General features: G+C 42.4%; 2 protein-coding genes across 2 annotated transcripts; one reads left to right on the top strand and one right to left on the bottom strand.

The window, feature by feature from the left end:
• Positions 1 to 1,407: 1,407 nt before the first annotated feature.
• On the bottom strand, positions 1,408 to 4,358 carry mstnb (myostatin b; the record flags this gene model as incomplete). Its single annotated transcript, XM_084162722.1, has 3 exons — positions 1,408 to 1,788; positions 2,517 to 2,884; positions 3,986 to 4,358. 3 exons carry the CDS (start codon positions 4,356 to 4,358, stop codon positions 1,408 to 1,410), a joined length of 1,122 nt encoding a protein of 373 aa, XP_084018848.1.
• Positions 4,359 to 11,782: 7,424 nt separating this feature from the next.
• Positions 11,783 to 12,055, top strand: LOC311129402 (small membrane A-kinase anchor protein-like; the record flags this gene model as incomplete). The annotated part of the gene is made up of 1 exon (XM_084161685.1): positions 11,783 to 12,055. One exon carries the CDS (start codon positions 11,783 to 11,785, stop codon positions 12,053 to 12,055), a length of 273 nt encoding a protein of 90 aa, XP_084017811.1.
• Positions 12,056 to 16,515: the final 4,460 nt, after the last annotated feature.

Genomic DNA, 16,515 nt, shown 5'->3' with positions numbered 1-16,515 from the left:
CATTTTTGTCTCATCTGAACAGAGTACATTCTTCCATGTTTGAGGAGTCTCCCACATGCCTTTTGGCGAACACCAAACGTGTTTGCTTATTTTTTTCTTTAAGCAATGGCTTTTTTCTGGCCACTCTTCCGTAAAGCCCAGCTCTGTGGAGTGTACGGCTTAAAGTGGTCCTATGGACAGATACTCCAATCTCCGCGGTGGAGCTTTGCAGCTCCTTCAGGGTTATCTTTGGTCTCTTTGTTGCCTCTCTGATTAATGCCTGGTCTGTGAGTTTTGGTGGGCGGACCTCTCTTGGCAGGTTTGTTGTGGTGCCATATTCTTTCCATTTTTTAATAATGGATTTAATGGTGCTCCATGGGATGTTCAAAGTTTAGGATATTTTTTTATAACCCAACCCTGATCTGTACTTCTCCACAACTTTGTCCCTGACCTGTTTGGAGAGCTCCTTGGTCTTCATGGTGCCACTTGCTTGGTGGTGCCCCTTGCTTAGTAGTGTTGCAGACTCTGGGGCCTTTCAGAACAGGTGTATATATACTGAGATCATGTGACAGATCATGTGACACTTAGATTGCACACAGGTGGACTTTATTTAACTAATTAAGTGACTTCTGAAGGTAATTGGTTGCACCAGATCTTATTTAGGGGTTTCATAGCAAAGGGGGTGAATACATATGCACGCACCACTTTTCCGTTATTTATTTTTTAGAATTTTTTGAAACAAGTCATTTTTTTCATTTCACTTCACCAATTTTGACTATTTTGTGTATGTCCATTACATGAAATCCAAATAAAAATCCATTTAAATTACAGGTTGTAATGCAACAAAATAGAAAAACGCCAAGGGGGATGAATACTTTTGCAAGGCACTGTATGTTTCTGACCTGGGTTAAAATATGATTTTTTTTCTTTCCGATACTTAAGCTGTGCTTATTCCCCAAAGTGAAAACCCCACCCGTCTCCATCAAACAGTCAAAGTATTTGAAAGAAAACAAATACTGTTTGAACCAAGGTCTGGTGTGTGTGTGTCCATCCATGTCTGTATGTTTGAATAACTGGACGGAGCGTGTAACATTTAACAGTTTTGTGGGAAAATGTGTCGTACTTTAGGCTACTACGTCCACTCCCAAGTCCAACAGGCGTTGTGTTCCTACATCCATGTGATTTTAGGCCATTGTGGCGCGAACATGTGATTGGAGGAGGGAAGAAAATTAAAATGAATAAAACTGAAGGAGACATGTCCGTTTTGGAAGCGCTGCTCAGCGAATGGACGGGCATTTCTTTAGCTGCTATTCTGGCTCTATTGCACCGTGTTCTGCAGAAAGCACTGGTAGTGGTGGATGGATCTGTCCCAAAGTCCAGGGTGGAGACCATGGCTGAGCCCCTCCCCCTCCCCGGCAGAGCTCTCGCTCACGAGCAGCCGCAGCGGTCCACTACCATGGAGGGGATCTTGCCATAGATGATCTGCTCTTTGCGGTTGAAGTAGAGCATGTTGATGGGGGACATCTTGGTGGGGGTGCAGCAGGGCCCTGCGGTGCCCCGGGGGTTAGCCTTGTTCACCAGGTGGGTGTGGGGGTACTTCTGCAGGTGCATGTACTCGCACTCACCAGAGCAGTAGTTGGCCTTGTAGCGTTTGGGGGCAATAATCCAGTCCCAGCCAAAGTCTTCAAAGTCCACCGTGAGGGGGTAGCGGCAGCAGCGGGACTCGGGGGAGTTCTCGTCACAGTCCAGGCCCGAGTCTCTCCTGGAGCGCTTCGGGCCCTCCGAAATCGTCACCTCCATGAAGGGTTGCTGTAAGGGCACAATACAGAATGGTTGAAAACATGAAACAGGCATTGGTTGACACATTGGGAAACATATTTGATTTTTTTACTCCAATAAAACATTTCTGAACCTTTACATTAAGGTTTCAAACCTGGTGTTGTGATACTTTGAACCACTGAAAATGTGTGTGTGTGGGTGGGTACTTATATCCTTGTGGGGACCTAAAATCCCCAAAAGTCCCCACAAGGACAGTAAAACAAGGAAATGTCTTCCTCGTCATGTGGACAAAGGCTATTTTAAGCTTTAGGCAATTACTCTTACTCTGATTAGCACAGTACCACAGAAGACTTCTGGAATTTCTGGCCATGTGAACAATGTGAACTTTTATGTAATCAGGTGATAGGACATGAGATTATTGGTGGCCAGGGCAAATATTATGTCATAGATGAACTCCTTAAATTAGGTCTGTGTGTTTATACTAAAGATTCTAAAGTACTTTTAAAATGTGATTGTTAGCTAAACATAAAAGCACATGAGAGCAAATCCACAGGGTGCCAAAACCCCTCTGAGCCATGGTTCTAAGTGAGTCTTGCCACACAATTCGACACAAAAATGAATTGGCACAACAAGTAAATGTTGATATTGCATTATTACGCATTAATACATGGGTTATGGATTACTTCCCATAGATCCCACGATGATAAACTACAAAACTATTTGTAAATTGCTTCGATGGGAGATAAATCTAAACTCACCAGTCCTTCTCCCGCTTCTGCTGAGGTAACGGCCAGATCATTTCCCTTCGAGTCGAACGCATTAATCTCGATCCCCCAATTCGTCTCCGGCTGCCGCAGCCACACCGACAGCACTTGTTTCACGTCGATACTTTGCCAAGAGCTGACTCCTGCATTCACGTCGATCTTTAGAGACCGGATACCTATGTGCCTGCCCCCGTCCGTGACAGGCATCAGGCGGGAGATTTGTAGGAACACCGTGGTGACTTCGTCAGCTGGCCGAAGGTGCACCCATAGCTGCGCATGAACTATGCGGTTCACCTGAATCTTCGAACTGAAGGAGAACAAGCAACACTTGGGTTTCCGATCAACTTGGACGATGGATTCGGCTGTAGGAGAGAAATTAGAACATTAATTACAATATGGAAATGTCATCTCTATTTCCACAATAAAATGTGATTTATAAACTAAATTAAATGACTGCAAAAACAAGTTTGCAGTTGTATTTAACACAAGCCACAATTGTGTTTTCGTTACAGAAACCCCTTGGTAAACCAATTTCAAAAGGTATATTTAAAGTTACAATGTCATGACAAGTATTGATATACTATAAAACACAACAATGTGTAATCTCCAGGGTATCCTCCAATATAGCCTAGCCTATCTAGTTTTAGAACCTCCACATTCAACACCAGAGAGTGACACTGGCACATTATAAGATGGAACTCGGCTCGTGCTTAATTGTTCGTAAATTTACTGCGTAATGTTCTATAGTGGTTTTTCGGATCAAAAATATTCCATCATTCGTATGAAATTCCAACCTATTCTCAACATAGTGGTGCAAGTAACACGGGATCAGACATGCAGGTGCTCTCTGTGCCCCATGCGTAAAAACAGCTGCGCTCTGGTACCTTTTTAACGTTATTAAACACTGAGTGTACAAAACATTAGGAACACCTTCCTAATATTGCGTTGCAGACACTTTTGCCCTCAGAACAGCCTCAATTAGTCGGGGCATGGTGTCGAAAGCGTCCCAAAGGGATGCTGGCCCATGTTGACTCCAATACTTCCCACAGTTGTGTCAAGTTGGCTGGATGTCCTTTGGTTGGTGGACCATTCTTGATACACACCGGAAACTGTTTTTGCTGCGTGAATAACCCAGCAGCGTACACTCAAACCGGTGCGCCTGGCACCTACTACCATACCCCGTTCAAAGGCACTTAAATATACTGTCTTGCCCATTCACCCTCTGAATGGCACACATACGCAATCCATGTCTCAATTGTCTCAAGGCTTAAAAATCCTTCTTTAACCTGTCTCCTCCCCTTCAGCTACACTGGTTGAAGTGGATTCAACAAGTGACATCAATAAGGGATCATAGCTTTCAACTGGATTCACCTGGTCAGTCTATGTCATGGAAAGAGCAGGTGTTCCTAATGTTTTGTACACTCAGTGTATAGTTGCATTGAATAATAGTCTGTTAAACTTACGTTCAGTGGCCATTGTCATGATTGTTTCTGTGATGGCATGTTCATCATCTTCTTCCATAACTCCATCCTTACTGTCATCTCCAAGTACATCGTACTGGTCAAGAAGTTGCTGCAAAGGTGGTGCCTTTGGCAGGAGTTGCTTGACAACATCTCGGCTGATATTGGGAGCTTGCTTGAGTCGCAGTTTGCTAAGAATTTGGGACTTGATTGCGTGTAATCTCATGTTTTTGATCTGCTGTCGGACCTCGCATGTTGAGCACTGCTCGCCGTTATCTGTGGCAGGGGGCTGGTGGTGCGCGGTTTGATCACCAAGACCCACTGGACCGAAAGCAACCATGAAACTCAGATAAATCAGAACCTGTGTCAGATGCATTATCTAAGGTGCAGAGTTTGCTATAAAAATGGAATCCCAAAGTTAATAAGTATTGGCGTGAAGGCGGACTACAGAGTTGCATGTGTTTGAAATCAGGCTCTACACTGATAGGTGTCATACTTTAATTCGGCAGCCCTTTTTATACTGCAACTTTGGCCTCTCTTTTGTGTCGTCAAAATCTATGATTGGTTGGGCTGGCAACAATGAATTTAACAGACAGACATTAACTGTATTTTTCTGTCAAACCTTAAAGAGGTACGCTATGGCAAGGTTTGGAATAGTTTTGAGACAACTACACTATCAATCAGACAAGACAGTTCTGCAAATGGTCAAATAAAAATGTCGGCTCCAGTTATTGATTTATTGCATAAACTTAAATCCGCAGCAGCCTGTCAACGTCTGAATGCCACTGAGAAACCTGTTTTATTCAGCCTGTCCCATCCCATCAGGGGCGGACTGGAACCAGAAATCGGTTCTGGCATTTCTAACACAATGGCCCATTTTTCCCCCCTTGAGGCCCCCACAACTAATTTTTTTCCTGGAGGCCCCCAGACCAGCCCATTTTTTCCCTTGAGGCCACCATTATTAGCCAGATAATGATTAGTTAGACAGGCCCACAAGGCAAAAAATTTACCAGCCCTTCTGACATTTGCCAGAAATGCCAGATGGCCAGTCCGCCCCTGCATCCCGTCAAAGCTACATAGATCAAATTAATCGGAGTTATGACTTCATTTTTTTAACGATCAATTAGTTATATGACCAATTTGCCTAGCTCTCTGAATCTCTCTTGAAAATGTAAGGTATATTAATAAATATGACAGGAACCACTCTTTAGCCTATGTAGACCTATAGGCTACATGGAGTAGACTTGTCTCCAAACCGACTTTCCAAAGGCACAATTCATTAATCAATAGGCTATACAGCTTTTCCCAAACTCGGTCCTCGGGACCCCAAGGGGGTGCACGTTTTGGTTTTTGCCCTAACACGACACAGATTATTCAAATGATCAAAGCTTGATGATTCGTTTATTATTTGAATCAGCTGTGTAGTGCTAGGGCAAAAATCTAAACGTGCAACGCTTGGGGTCCCGAGGACCGAGTTTGGGAAACCCTGGGCTATAGGATAGATACCATTGCATAGAAAATAAATGGCGAAATGGGGCTGTACTGTAGGCCTACTATACTGTACTAAACTATAGGCTACTGGGTATTGTTGCCTTGGGGTGTCTGTGATGTACGAAAGCTTTTTAGTCCAGACGTTTAGTGCCATCATGCGGCTTATCAACAACAACAGTTGCAACATTACGCACAGGTTATGAAATATTATTTTCATTTACAGATGAACAGTAAAATATAGGTTCTAATGAAAGTCAATAAAATCGTCTAAAATATGTACATTTTACGCAGCAATATGGCTGGCATGACACAATGACTTGGTCACGAGTCATGTCAATGGTTTATAGCCTATTATCATTATGGAATTTGAGACTATATCCCTTATGTGAAAGAAAACATACTAAACGACTTTAACTAATGTACACTTATGGACTATACAGTTTTACGCACACTCCCCCAATGAGTTTTACAGTTTTACGCATTCGTGAAGAACGAATTCGTCATATACAGCTGTGGAAAAAATTAAGAGACCACTGCAAATGTTTCTTAAATCAGCATCTCTACATGTATGACAGCCATTCCATTCCAGTGTCTGTTGAATTCCAACACAGGCACACCTCATTCTACTGAATTAGGTACTGATTAGGTGATCACATGAACCAAATCTTATTTAACGAGAAAAAGTATAAAAACCACTGCTGTGGTCATCACTATCCTCTTGCAATAAGACCAGCTGGATGGCAAAAACAGTGCTAATAGTACCTCAAAAGTAATATTAATAAAAAAAAAAAACTATTGACCATGCCAAAACAGTTGTAAAGGAAAATTCAGAGTGAGGAAAAGAAGGGTTCAATTCTGGCTTTACTGGCAGAGGGATACAGTGAGCGTCAGGTTGCTTCCATCCTTAAAATTTCAAAGACTGCGGTTCATAAGAACAAGGTCAAGCAGCAGACATTGGGAACAACAAAGCTACAGACCGGCAGAAGGCGAAAATGACTCTCTACTGACCGGGATGACCGCCAACTCATTCGAATGTCACTCAACAACCGTAGGATGACATCAAGTGACCTACAAAAAGAATGGCAAATGGCAGCTGGGGTGAAGTGCACGGCGAGGACGGTTCGAAACAGGCTCCTAGGGGCAGGGCTGAAGTCGTGCAAAGCTAGAAAAAAGCCCTTCATCAATGAGAAGCAAAGAAGAGCCAGGCTGAGGTTTGCAAAAGACCATAAGGATTGGACCTTAGAGGACTGGAGTAAGGTCATCTTCTCTGATGAGTCCAATTTTCAGCTTTGTCCAACACCTGGATGTCTAATGGTTAGACGGAGACCTGGAGAGGCCTACAAGCCACAGTGTCTCGCACCCACGGCGAAATTTGGTGGAGGATCGGTGATGATCTGGGGGTGCTTCAGCAAGGCTGGAATCGGGCAGATTTGTCTTTGTGAAGGACGCATGAATCAAGCCACGTACAAGGTTGTCCTGGAAGAAAACTTGCTTCCTTTTGCTCTGACATTGTTCCCCAACTCTGAGGATTGGTTTTTCCAGCAGGACAATGCGCCATGCCACACAGCCAGGTCAATCAAGGTGTGGATGGAGGACCACCAGATCAAGACCCTGTCATGGCCAGCCCAATCTCCAGACCTGAACCCCATTGAAAACTTCTGGAATGTGATCAAGAGGAAGATGGATGGTCACAAGCCATCAAACAAAGCCGAGCTGCTTGAAGTTTTGCGCCAGGAGTGGCATAAAGTCACCCAACATCAATCTGAAAGACTGGTGGAGAGCATGCCAAGATGCATGAAAGCTGTGATTGAAAATCAGGGTTATTCCACCAAATATTGATTTCTGAACTCTTTCTAAGTTAAAACATTACTATTGTGTTGTTTAAAAATGAACATGAACTTATTTTCTTTGCATTATTCGAGGTCTGACAACACTGCATCTTTTTTGTTCTTTTAACCAGTTGTAATTTTCTGCAAATAAATGCTCTAAATGACAATATTTTCATTTGGAATTTGGGAGAAATGTTGTCAGTAGTTTATAGAATAAAACAAAAATGTTATTTTTACCCAAACACATACCTATAAATAGTAAAACCAGAGAAACTGATAATTTTGCAGTGGTCTCTTAATTTTTTTCGCAGGTTTTGAATATATCTGAGCACATATAGCTTGCTATCAATACTCATAAAACCTGAAACAGTGTCCCTGTGGCTAAAGGGCCTAGGCAGTAGCCTAAAACTTAGATACAGGGAAGCTACACGGGGTACACTTCCAACAAAGTTTATAGCAACAACTGAATATATTCCTTACTTTAAAAAGTTCAATAAGTCACTGAGAAGTCAAGCGTGTGCCATCACGTGCCACAAGAGGGTGATATTGTACAAGTAACAGTAGCCTAATTGAATACGCACAATTTACCTCCACAACCTCGTCGACACAGCTACTAATTGATGTTGAATACGTATAAAAAATATAATTACATCCTAAAAGCTACAGCCACCATTAGAACTTGGAGTCAAACAGGCAACAATTTCAACGATAACCTATGGACAATCTCGAGTAGAATGATGGCAAGAAGGTGTAGTCCTCCAGGTCCGACTATTCATGGCTTTGAGAGCTTAAATCGATTTGTGCATTTTGTTAAATTACTGCACAATGTGGTATGGTGCAACATTGGATGCCCAGTTTGGTAACATAGTGCACATTTCGTGCAGAGAGAGAAACCGACCAATGCTGTCGTTGCCTTCCAAGCTTCAAATTCAAGTCCTTGGACGCATATGCGGCCGTTTATAGCCGATACGGAGATGGAGTAGAGAGGAGAGGCTGCACGTATGGTGATTTCGGTTCACAATCCGTGTGGATGTATGAGACTTCTTCATTGAAATCAACCGTAGGGGAAAGTATCGTTCAAGAGAAAACGAGGATGTGTTTTCCTACTGGGTGAATTTGATATTCATGGGGGGGAAACTCACCCAGTCCTACTTTTCCAAAAGCCTTCTTGAAGGTACGTATTCCACGGTTCAGCAATATTTTATGATATGTATTTCTCAGGGAATTGTGTTGGAAATGGGCTATAGGCGCAGGCTACGTCTAAATAATGGTGTATTGAGCAGAAATGCGCTCATGAGTAGGAATTCTCAGAAGCCTATTTCCAACGATGACAACTATTTCGCCTTCTATTTCTCTATCCCGGTTAGCATTTCTCCTTGACCTTTTATGTTCACATTTGAATAGTGAGATTATTCCATACATGTCTTTATTAATTTAAGAAAGTTGGGTTATAGTAGATGGTGGGTTAAACGTCTCTGGTCTGGCCAACTTCACCCTCACATTCCCAAGGATGGAAATGAAATATACATTTTTATTTATTTAGAATAACTTTTTCTCAAAGAATAACCTATACGACTATATTACACATAATCAGGTTATTTCCAAATGTAAAAAAATAAATAATAATAATTGAAAACAGAATTGTTATATGTGGGGAGGGAGGTAGGGTTTCCAGGGTCGCGTCCCATGATATCTGGCCTAGAGTGACATTCTTGCCACGTTCCATGCCTGGGCTAAAGCGGCATTGCCACGTTCCATATAGGCTACCTGGGCTAGAGCGATATGCTTGACATAAGGTAACAGACATCACCTTTCCCCACGTTGTCTTAAAATGAGAAATTATGTGTCATAAATATCTGCTTGACGTTTTAGGAATCAGCACTGTAGTTATATAAGCGGAAGCCACTGTCAAAAAGCATAAGCTAAAATGCCAGCATTTTGCAGCATCTCTAAAAAGCTCATTTTATGTGAGAGATGAACGGGATGATATAATAGTGTCAGAGGAATAATCACACGCTACCGTGAATCTGAATCAGGCAGGACTGAGGCAGCACACACACACAAGACAGATGGAGATGTGGACTACAGCAAATAACATCAGTCCTTTGTGCATTCAACCTAGAGCCACATAGTCTATTTATACAGTGCCTAGTGAAAGTCTACACACCCCTTGCAGTCTTCACATTTTGCTGCCTTATAATCCCCCCCCCCCCAAAAAAAAATATTACATTTTATATTTTTCCTCCTGATGTACACAACCTACTCCACATTTTCAAGGTGAAAGGAAAATTATAGAGCATTTTCCAAATTACTTATATCTACATTGAACAAAAACATAGACGCAACATGCAACAATTTCAAAGATTTTACTGAGTTACAGTACATATAAAGAAATCAGTCAATTGAAATAAATTCATTAGGCCCTAATCTATGGATTTCCATGACTGGGAATACAGATATGCATCTGTTAGTCACAGACACCTTAAAAAAAAGGTTGGGGTCGTGGATCAGAAAACCAGTCAGTATCTGGTGTGACCACCATTTGCCTCATGCAGCGCGACACATCTCCTTCGCATAGAGTTGATCAGGCTGTTGCTTGTGGTTTGTGGAATGTTGTCCCACTCCTCTTCAAAGGCTGTGTGAAGTTGCTGGATATTGGTGGGAACTGGAACATGCGGTCGTACAAGTCGATCCAGAACATCACAAACATGCTCAATGGGTGACGTGTCTGGTGAGTATGCAGGCCATGGAAGAAATGGGACATTTTCAGCTTCCATGAATTGTGTACAGATCCTTGTGACTTGGGGCCGTGCATGAGGTGATGGCACCGGATGAATGGCACGACAATGGGCCTCAGGGTCTCGTCACGGTATCTCTGTGCATTCAAGTTGCCATCGATAAAATGCAATTGTGTTCGTTTTCTGTAGCTTATGCCTGCCCATACAGAAATTAATCGGTTGTGCAAACCCACAGTTTCATCAGCTGTCCGGGTGGCAGGTCTTAGACGATCCTGCACGTGAAGAAGCCGGATGTAGAGGTCCTGGGCTGGCATGGTTAAAAGTGGTCGGCGGTTGTGAGGCCAGTTTCTCTAAAACGATGGCTTATGGTAGAGAAATTAACATTAAATTCTCTGGCAACAGCTCTGGTGGACATTCCTGCAGTCAGCATGCTTTTATTTCAGCTCATGAAGCATGAGACCAACACATTACTTATTATTATTATTACTTTACATGTTGTGTTTGTATCTTTTGTGCCATTAACTTCGTCTAGCTTTACTTCCAGTTACTCTACAAACTATACTGAACAAAAAATATCTCCTTCAAATGTTGATATTTGCTTGCATTGACAGCCAAACACAATTTAATATCAATTTTGCAATACAGTAAATAGCCTATTAACTTTGACAAGTTAACAAATTACATGTTCGATTCACGTCTCCAAGTAAACCAAAAATAAAAGTTAAAGAATAGGATTAAGCCAGTGGCTCAGATGAAACTATCCAAGCATTAGATATATCTCTTTTAAAATGTTGATATTTGGTTACATTGTCAACTAAACACAATTCAATATTACTTTTGTAATACAGTAAATAGCCAAAAGTTAAGGCAATCTTAGAAACTAATGTAACAGTATCTATTCAACCTTAAAATGAGTAACACATCCATTGCGCATTTTGAGATTACTAACCATAAATGTATTTTTATGTAATCATAGAAAGCGTGCATGTTCAACATAGCATGCAAAGGTCGCACGTCTGTGGAAATCTTCACAATTGCTATAATAATCTGCGCAGAATCTTGAACAGCATTGATCACTTGCACTATGTACTTTTAATGCAGTCTAATCTCAACTGCAATCCAGGTCATTTGGTTGTGCTATTAGATGAATGGTTGAAAGCGCAGTGATAACACATTCAGATGACAACTTAACCAAAAATCAGACATTGTTTTTCCATTGGGATTTGGTTGTGCTTTAGATGGTTGAAAGCATAGCGATAACACATTGGGAATTCAACAAACTTCTGTCCGTCCTTTTTGAGTGGGTGAATAAATGGTTGAAATCTCATTGATCAACGTCTCAACCAAATATGACCCAAAGGTCCACGTTGAAATGATGTGGTGTGCCCAGTGGGTAGCTACTGCTGCATAGGTGGTAACAGGGGGAAATATGCTAAGTCACTGTGAAAATAGTAGGCCTCTCAATTCTTTCCTTTGCCATCTGGTATTTTTAGGCTGCCTCTGAAGGAAAATAAATCACTGAAATCCTCTCCCTCTTTTCTCTCCCTACAGCACATGGGAAAGATGTGTGTAGGGGAGTACAGGAGCATGGCTGACCGTCTGGACTATTTCAGCGAAGCTCGGTCCAGACAAGAATCGGCTTCCTAGCCGTCACTTCTCGACCAGAGCCCAAGCCCCTCTCTGACACACTCCTGCTTCACCAGCTACTCTCTCCCTGAAATCAATGCTACATTATTTATATCATGGGATGCGTCAAATCCAAGAAGAGCGATCCGACCCAGTACACCAACTCGGTGGAGAAGGTGGATGGCAAGCCTGGGAAGCGACAGGGCGAGAATGCGCTGCTGGTCCACTTGGAGAAAGGGTCAGGGGAAGACTCTGCCCGGGTGGACCCCATCCTGCTGGAGTATGCCCAGCGGCTGTCGGAGGAGATAGTGGCTCGGGCAGTGCAGCAGTGGGTGGAGGTGGACAACCGCTACAGTGACATCCCCTACATTGAGTGTGACGTGCCATGAGGGATGGAGGGATGGATGGAGGGAGGGAGGGAGGGGGGTCGGCAAATTGGGTCTCCCTTTCTCCTCTGTCTAGCCACAGGGAGAGGCAGTGCCAGAGAGGCATTTCTGTTCTGGGATTCACCTTGAACCTCTGGGGACAAGAGGACTACTGGATGCCCATTAGACAGGAGACCAGACAGCACTCAGATTTAGGGTGAAACAAAACACTACAAACATGTACCAGCTGGAAATAGCAAGATGTTGATGCCATTCTATGGTCCAAAGCCATTTTTCTGTTTAATTAATACATACTTGGATGTTGTAACTCATCTGGTGACATTTTGACCTTGACTAACAGACAAAGACCTTGGCTACTCCTCTCATATTCAATCTAGACCATGTGCTTCCCTCTTGGGAGCCAATAAAGCAGGAGAGTATCGTTGAATCCTGCTTTGAAAATGACCGGTTCTGCCTTTCAGTAAAAGTCAACTGTTTTCGCTTGACACGTGCCATCCTGGGGACAAATTTCAGGTCCTATGTAGGAAGTTATTAATAGGCCCCTCAAGTGGCCAGTGATTTTCACTTGAGATGTTTGCTGGGGTCAGCAGGTATACACCTCCCTCTCCATCTGTCTGCCCAGACAGAAGCTCCCAGTTTAGGGTTCTTGGATAATGGCGTCCCAGGGGGCCTGTGGTCCACGTCCACCAACAAAGGAAACTCATTCTTCAAACTACCCATTAAGTAGGTCCGGGACGATACCAGTATCGCAATATTCATTAGTATTGTGGCAAGGAAACAAAACACGAAGTGGCTTTAACTTCTTAAGGAAAACAACCCTAATGTTGGAAACAAAAATCATTATGTTGTCATCCAGTCACATTTATTTATTTATTTTCCAAGCTATAGCACACAATATTTTACATACAGCAGGTTTTTAAAGGACCAAAGAGCTTTGTGTTTTCATTTTTGCCATGGAAAGAATATTGCGATACTGGTATCGTCCCGGCCCTACCATTAAGCAGGTCTGACCACGAGCTGCAGCAACCAAGGATCTGACAAAGGTCACTTTGACAAAATGATGCTCTAGGAATGACTTACAGAGGTTCAGCGTCCTCCCATTTTGTGAATTTGAATGCCAATGACAACAGGACATTCCTGAGGGCTGGCTAGGTCCCCATGCCATAAGTAAATCAGGACATTAGGACAGATTCACACACTTTTACTGGGACTTGGCTTCTGTGCACAAATTGAGTGCTGGGTTCACAAATACCTTTTGTTTTGGCCAAAATGTCTAGGGCCAAGCACCCTGGATTTTACGTAATGTATTCTACCCAATGATGAACTACTGCCATCTGCCCCAGAGTTTACAGCACAAATATGCAACTCTAAAAGGCCATGCTATTTTTATTGAGAGCAAATTGCTTCTTAAAATAGTATGATGCTATTTTAACAGGCCAAAGACACACATACTCACAACAGAGAGTTGAGTTGTTTGGAATAGGGGATCACAACTGCCAAAGTCCTTAATGAATGCTAATACAAGCACAATACGTTTTTCTTATGACGTTTATATGATAGAAGGCGATATCAGTGAGTTTTAGCCATGGCACGTCAGTTCCCACCACAAACAATGTTCTAGAAGCTTTAAAGGCGCATTAGTCTAGGCTGAGTGCTATTGTATACACCACAAAGAACAAGTGGACATTATTTCACTGGAAAATTAAGTTTTGGTGAAGTTTGGCATGTGTATCTCAAGTGAGAATTCAGCTGCCAGGGATTTAGTTATGCTCAGCGAAAAATGTGGTGGTGGTGGTTGTGGTGTGCTTTAAATGCGACACCAAAAATCCATTACAGTTAAAAGGAACAAATACTGTTTTTTGCACTAATCTGGGTTGAGAGATTAATCTGTTGAAACATCCTGAAATGTATGTAAACAAATTGAAAAGCCTGTCGCATGCTTCCCAGTCTAAACAGTTCGCGCATATATTACAACAACATTTTCGGACATTATTGTTTGTTTTGGCAGGGTATTTTTTGTCTGTTCGCGCACACAAACATTTTTCTTGAGGCAAGTTGAAGTTCAGTAGTCGAAGTTCATGCCCCTTCGTCGGTGATTGGTCAACAGTACTACTCATAGTAGCAGTGGGAACTATAGACGGGATTCTTCAATTAAGTGTTTGTTGTCATTCAACGAGAGACGACTAGTTTTCATGCACATTTTCTCTCTTGAGAAATTAGATGTAAAATTGCGCAACTAAGACCTCTTCAGCAAAAACACCAACATTAATTATGAAAAATTCTTGATTCATCTTAGATTAATTCGGACTATTTTGAGATGTTATTGGCTATGTTGTTGCTACGGCATCTTAAGAGGGACAAACAGTAATATTGCCACTTTTTTCTTGTTTTTCAAGCGAAGGACTTTTAAGGCGAGGCACAGACGTTCGCTTCGCCTGGCCGAGTTCTGCTAGGAGCAAACCGAACCTAGTATATGCAGGCCCATTTAGCGGTGACACAATTTCTTCCCATACTGAATTCCTAAGTCTAAGAACTGGGAGGTGGAGGGTTTAGAAACAGATCACTGTTATCACTGCTTCAGCTAAATGTTTTAACAATTTATAGATAAATCTGCAAAAAACAATAAATACAAAAGTTGTTTTCCAACAAGCTTGATTTTTACTCTGATAAATTGGATGATAAAAGTAATGTTTTACTATGCAGAAGACAGCTAGCACTACAGTATATACCGTATACAGTGCATTCGGAAAGTATTCAGACCCCTTTACTTTTTCCATATTTAAAAATTCTAAAATGGATTAAATTGTTTTTTTCCCCTCATAAATCTACACACAATACCCCATAATGACAAAGCAAAAACAGGTTTTTAGCCTCTAGTCTTCTTGGGTATGACGCTACAAGCTTGGCACAGCTGTATTTGGGGAGTTTCTCCCATTCTTCCCTGCAGATCCTCACAAGCTCTGTCAGGTTGGATGGGGAGCGTCGCTGCACAGCTATTTTCAGGTCTCTCCAGAGATGTTCGATCGGGGTCAAGTCCGGGCTCTGGCTGGGCCACTCAAGGACATTCAGAGACTTGTTCCGAAGCCACTCCTGCGTTGTCTTGGCTGTGTGCTTAGGGTCGTTGTCCTGTTGGAAGGTGAACCTTCGCCCCCAGTCTGAAGTACTTTACTCCGTTCATCTTTCCCTCAATTCTGACTAGTCTCCCAGTCCCTGCCGCTGAAAAACATCCCCACAGCATGATGCTGCCACCACCATGCTTCACCATAGGGATGGTGCCATGTTTCCTTCAGACGTGACGCTTGGCATTCAGGCCAAAGAGTTCAATCTTGGTTTCATCAGACCAGAGAATCTTGTTTCTCATAGTCTGAGAGTCCTTTAGGTGCCTTTTGGCAAACTCCATGCGAGCTGTCATGTGCCTTTTACTGAGGAGTGGCTTTGTATGGCCACTCTACATTAAAAGCCTGATTGATGGAGCACTGCAGAGATGGTTGTCCTTCTGTAAGGTTCTCCCATCTCCACAGAGGAACTCTGGAGCTCTGTCAGAGTGACCATAGGTTTCTTGGTCACCTCCCTGACCAAGGCCCTTCTCCCCTGATTGCTCATTTTGGCCGGGCGGCCAGCTCTAGCAAGAGTCTTGGAAGGTGCCAAACTTCTTCCATTTAAGAATGATGGAGGCCACTGTGTTCTTGGGGACCTTCAATGCTGCAGAATGTTTTTGGTGCCCTTTCCCAGATCTGTGCCTCGACAGAATCCTGTCTTGGAGCTATACGGACAATTCCTTCAACATCATGGCTTTGTTTTTGCTCTGACACGCACTGTCAACTGTGGGACCTTATGTAGACAGGTGTGTGCCTTTCCAAATCATGTCCAATCTATTGAATTTACCACAAGTGGACTCCAATCAAGTTGTAGAAACATATCAAGGATGATCAATGGAAACAGGATGCACCTGAGCTCAATTTCGAGTCTCATAGCAAAGGGTCTGAATACGTATGTAAATATGGTATTTCATTTTTTTGTATTAATATAAATATGCAAAAATGTCTAAAAACCTGTTTTTGCTTTGTCATTATGGGGTATTGTGTGTATATTAATGAAGGGAAAAACTATTTAATCAATTTTAGAATAATGCTGTAACGGAACAAAATGTGGAAAAAGTCAAGGTGTCTGAATACTTTCCGAATGCACTGTATATCATCATAATAAAACTGTGATAGCCTTCTATGGTAGAGGCGCTATCTCTGCCATTGAAGTTACGTCGAACACAGAATGCTTTGGATATGGTCAATGTTGCAGTTCACAATGCTTCCAGCTTGAAAGAAATACAAGGTATACCAACGTATGTACAAACTAGGTATACCTGGATTCCTTCCTTCTAAATATGATGTCAGTATCGGGAACAATGGCGAAATTTCACCTGAGTTGCAGTAACATCTTGTAACATCAGTCTTTCAGTCAACCCT

The sequence above is a fragment of the Coregonus lavaretus genome (genome assembly GCF_964263955.1).
Source record: "Coregonus lavaretus genome assembly, chromosome: 5".
Taxonomy (NCBI): Eukaryota; Metazoa; Chordata; class Actinopteri; order Salmoniformes; family Salmonidae; genus Coregonus; species Coregonus lavaretus.
This window is presented reverse-complemented; position numbering and strand designations above follow the sequence as displayed.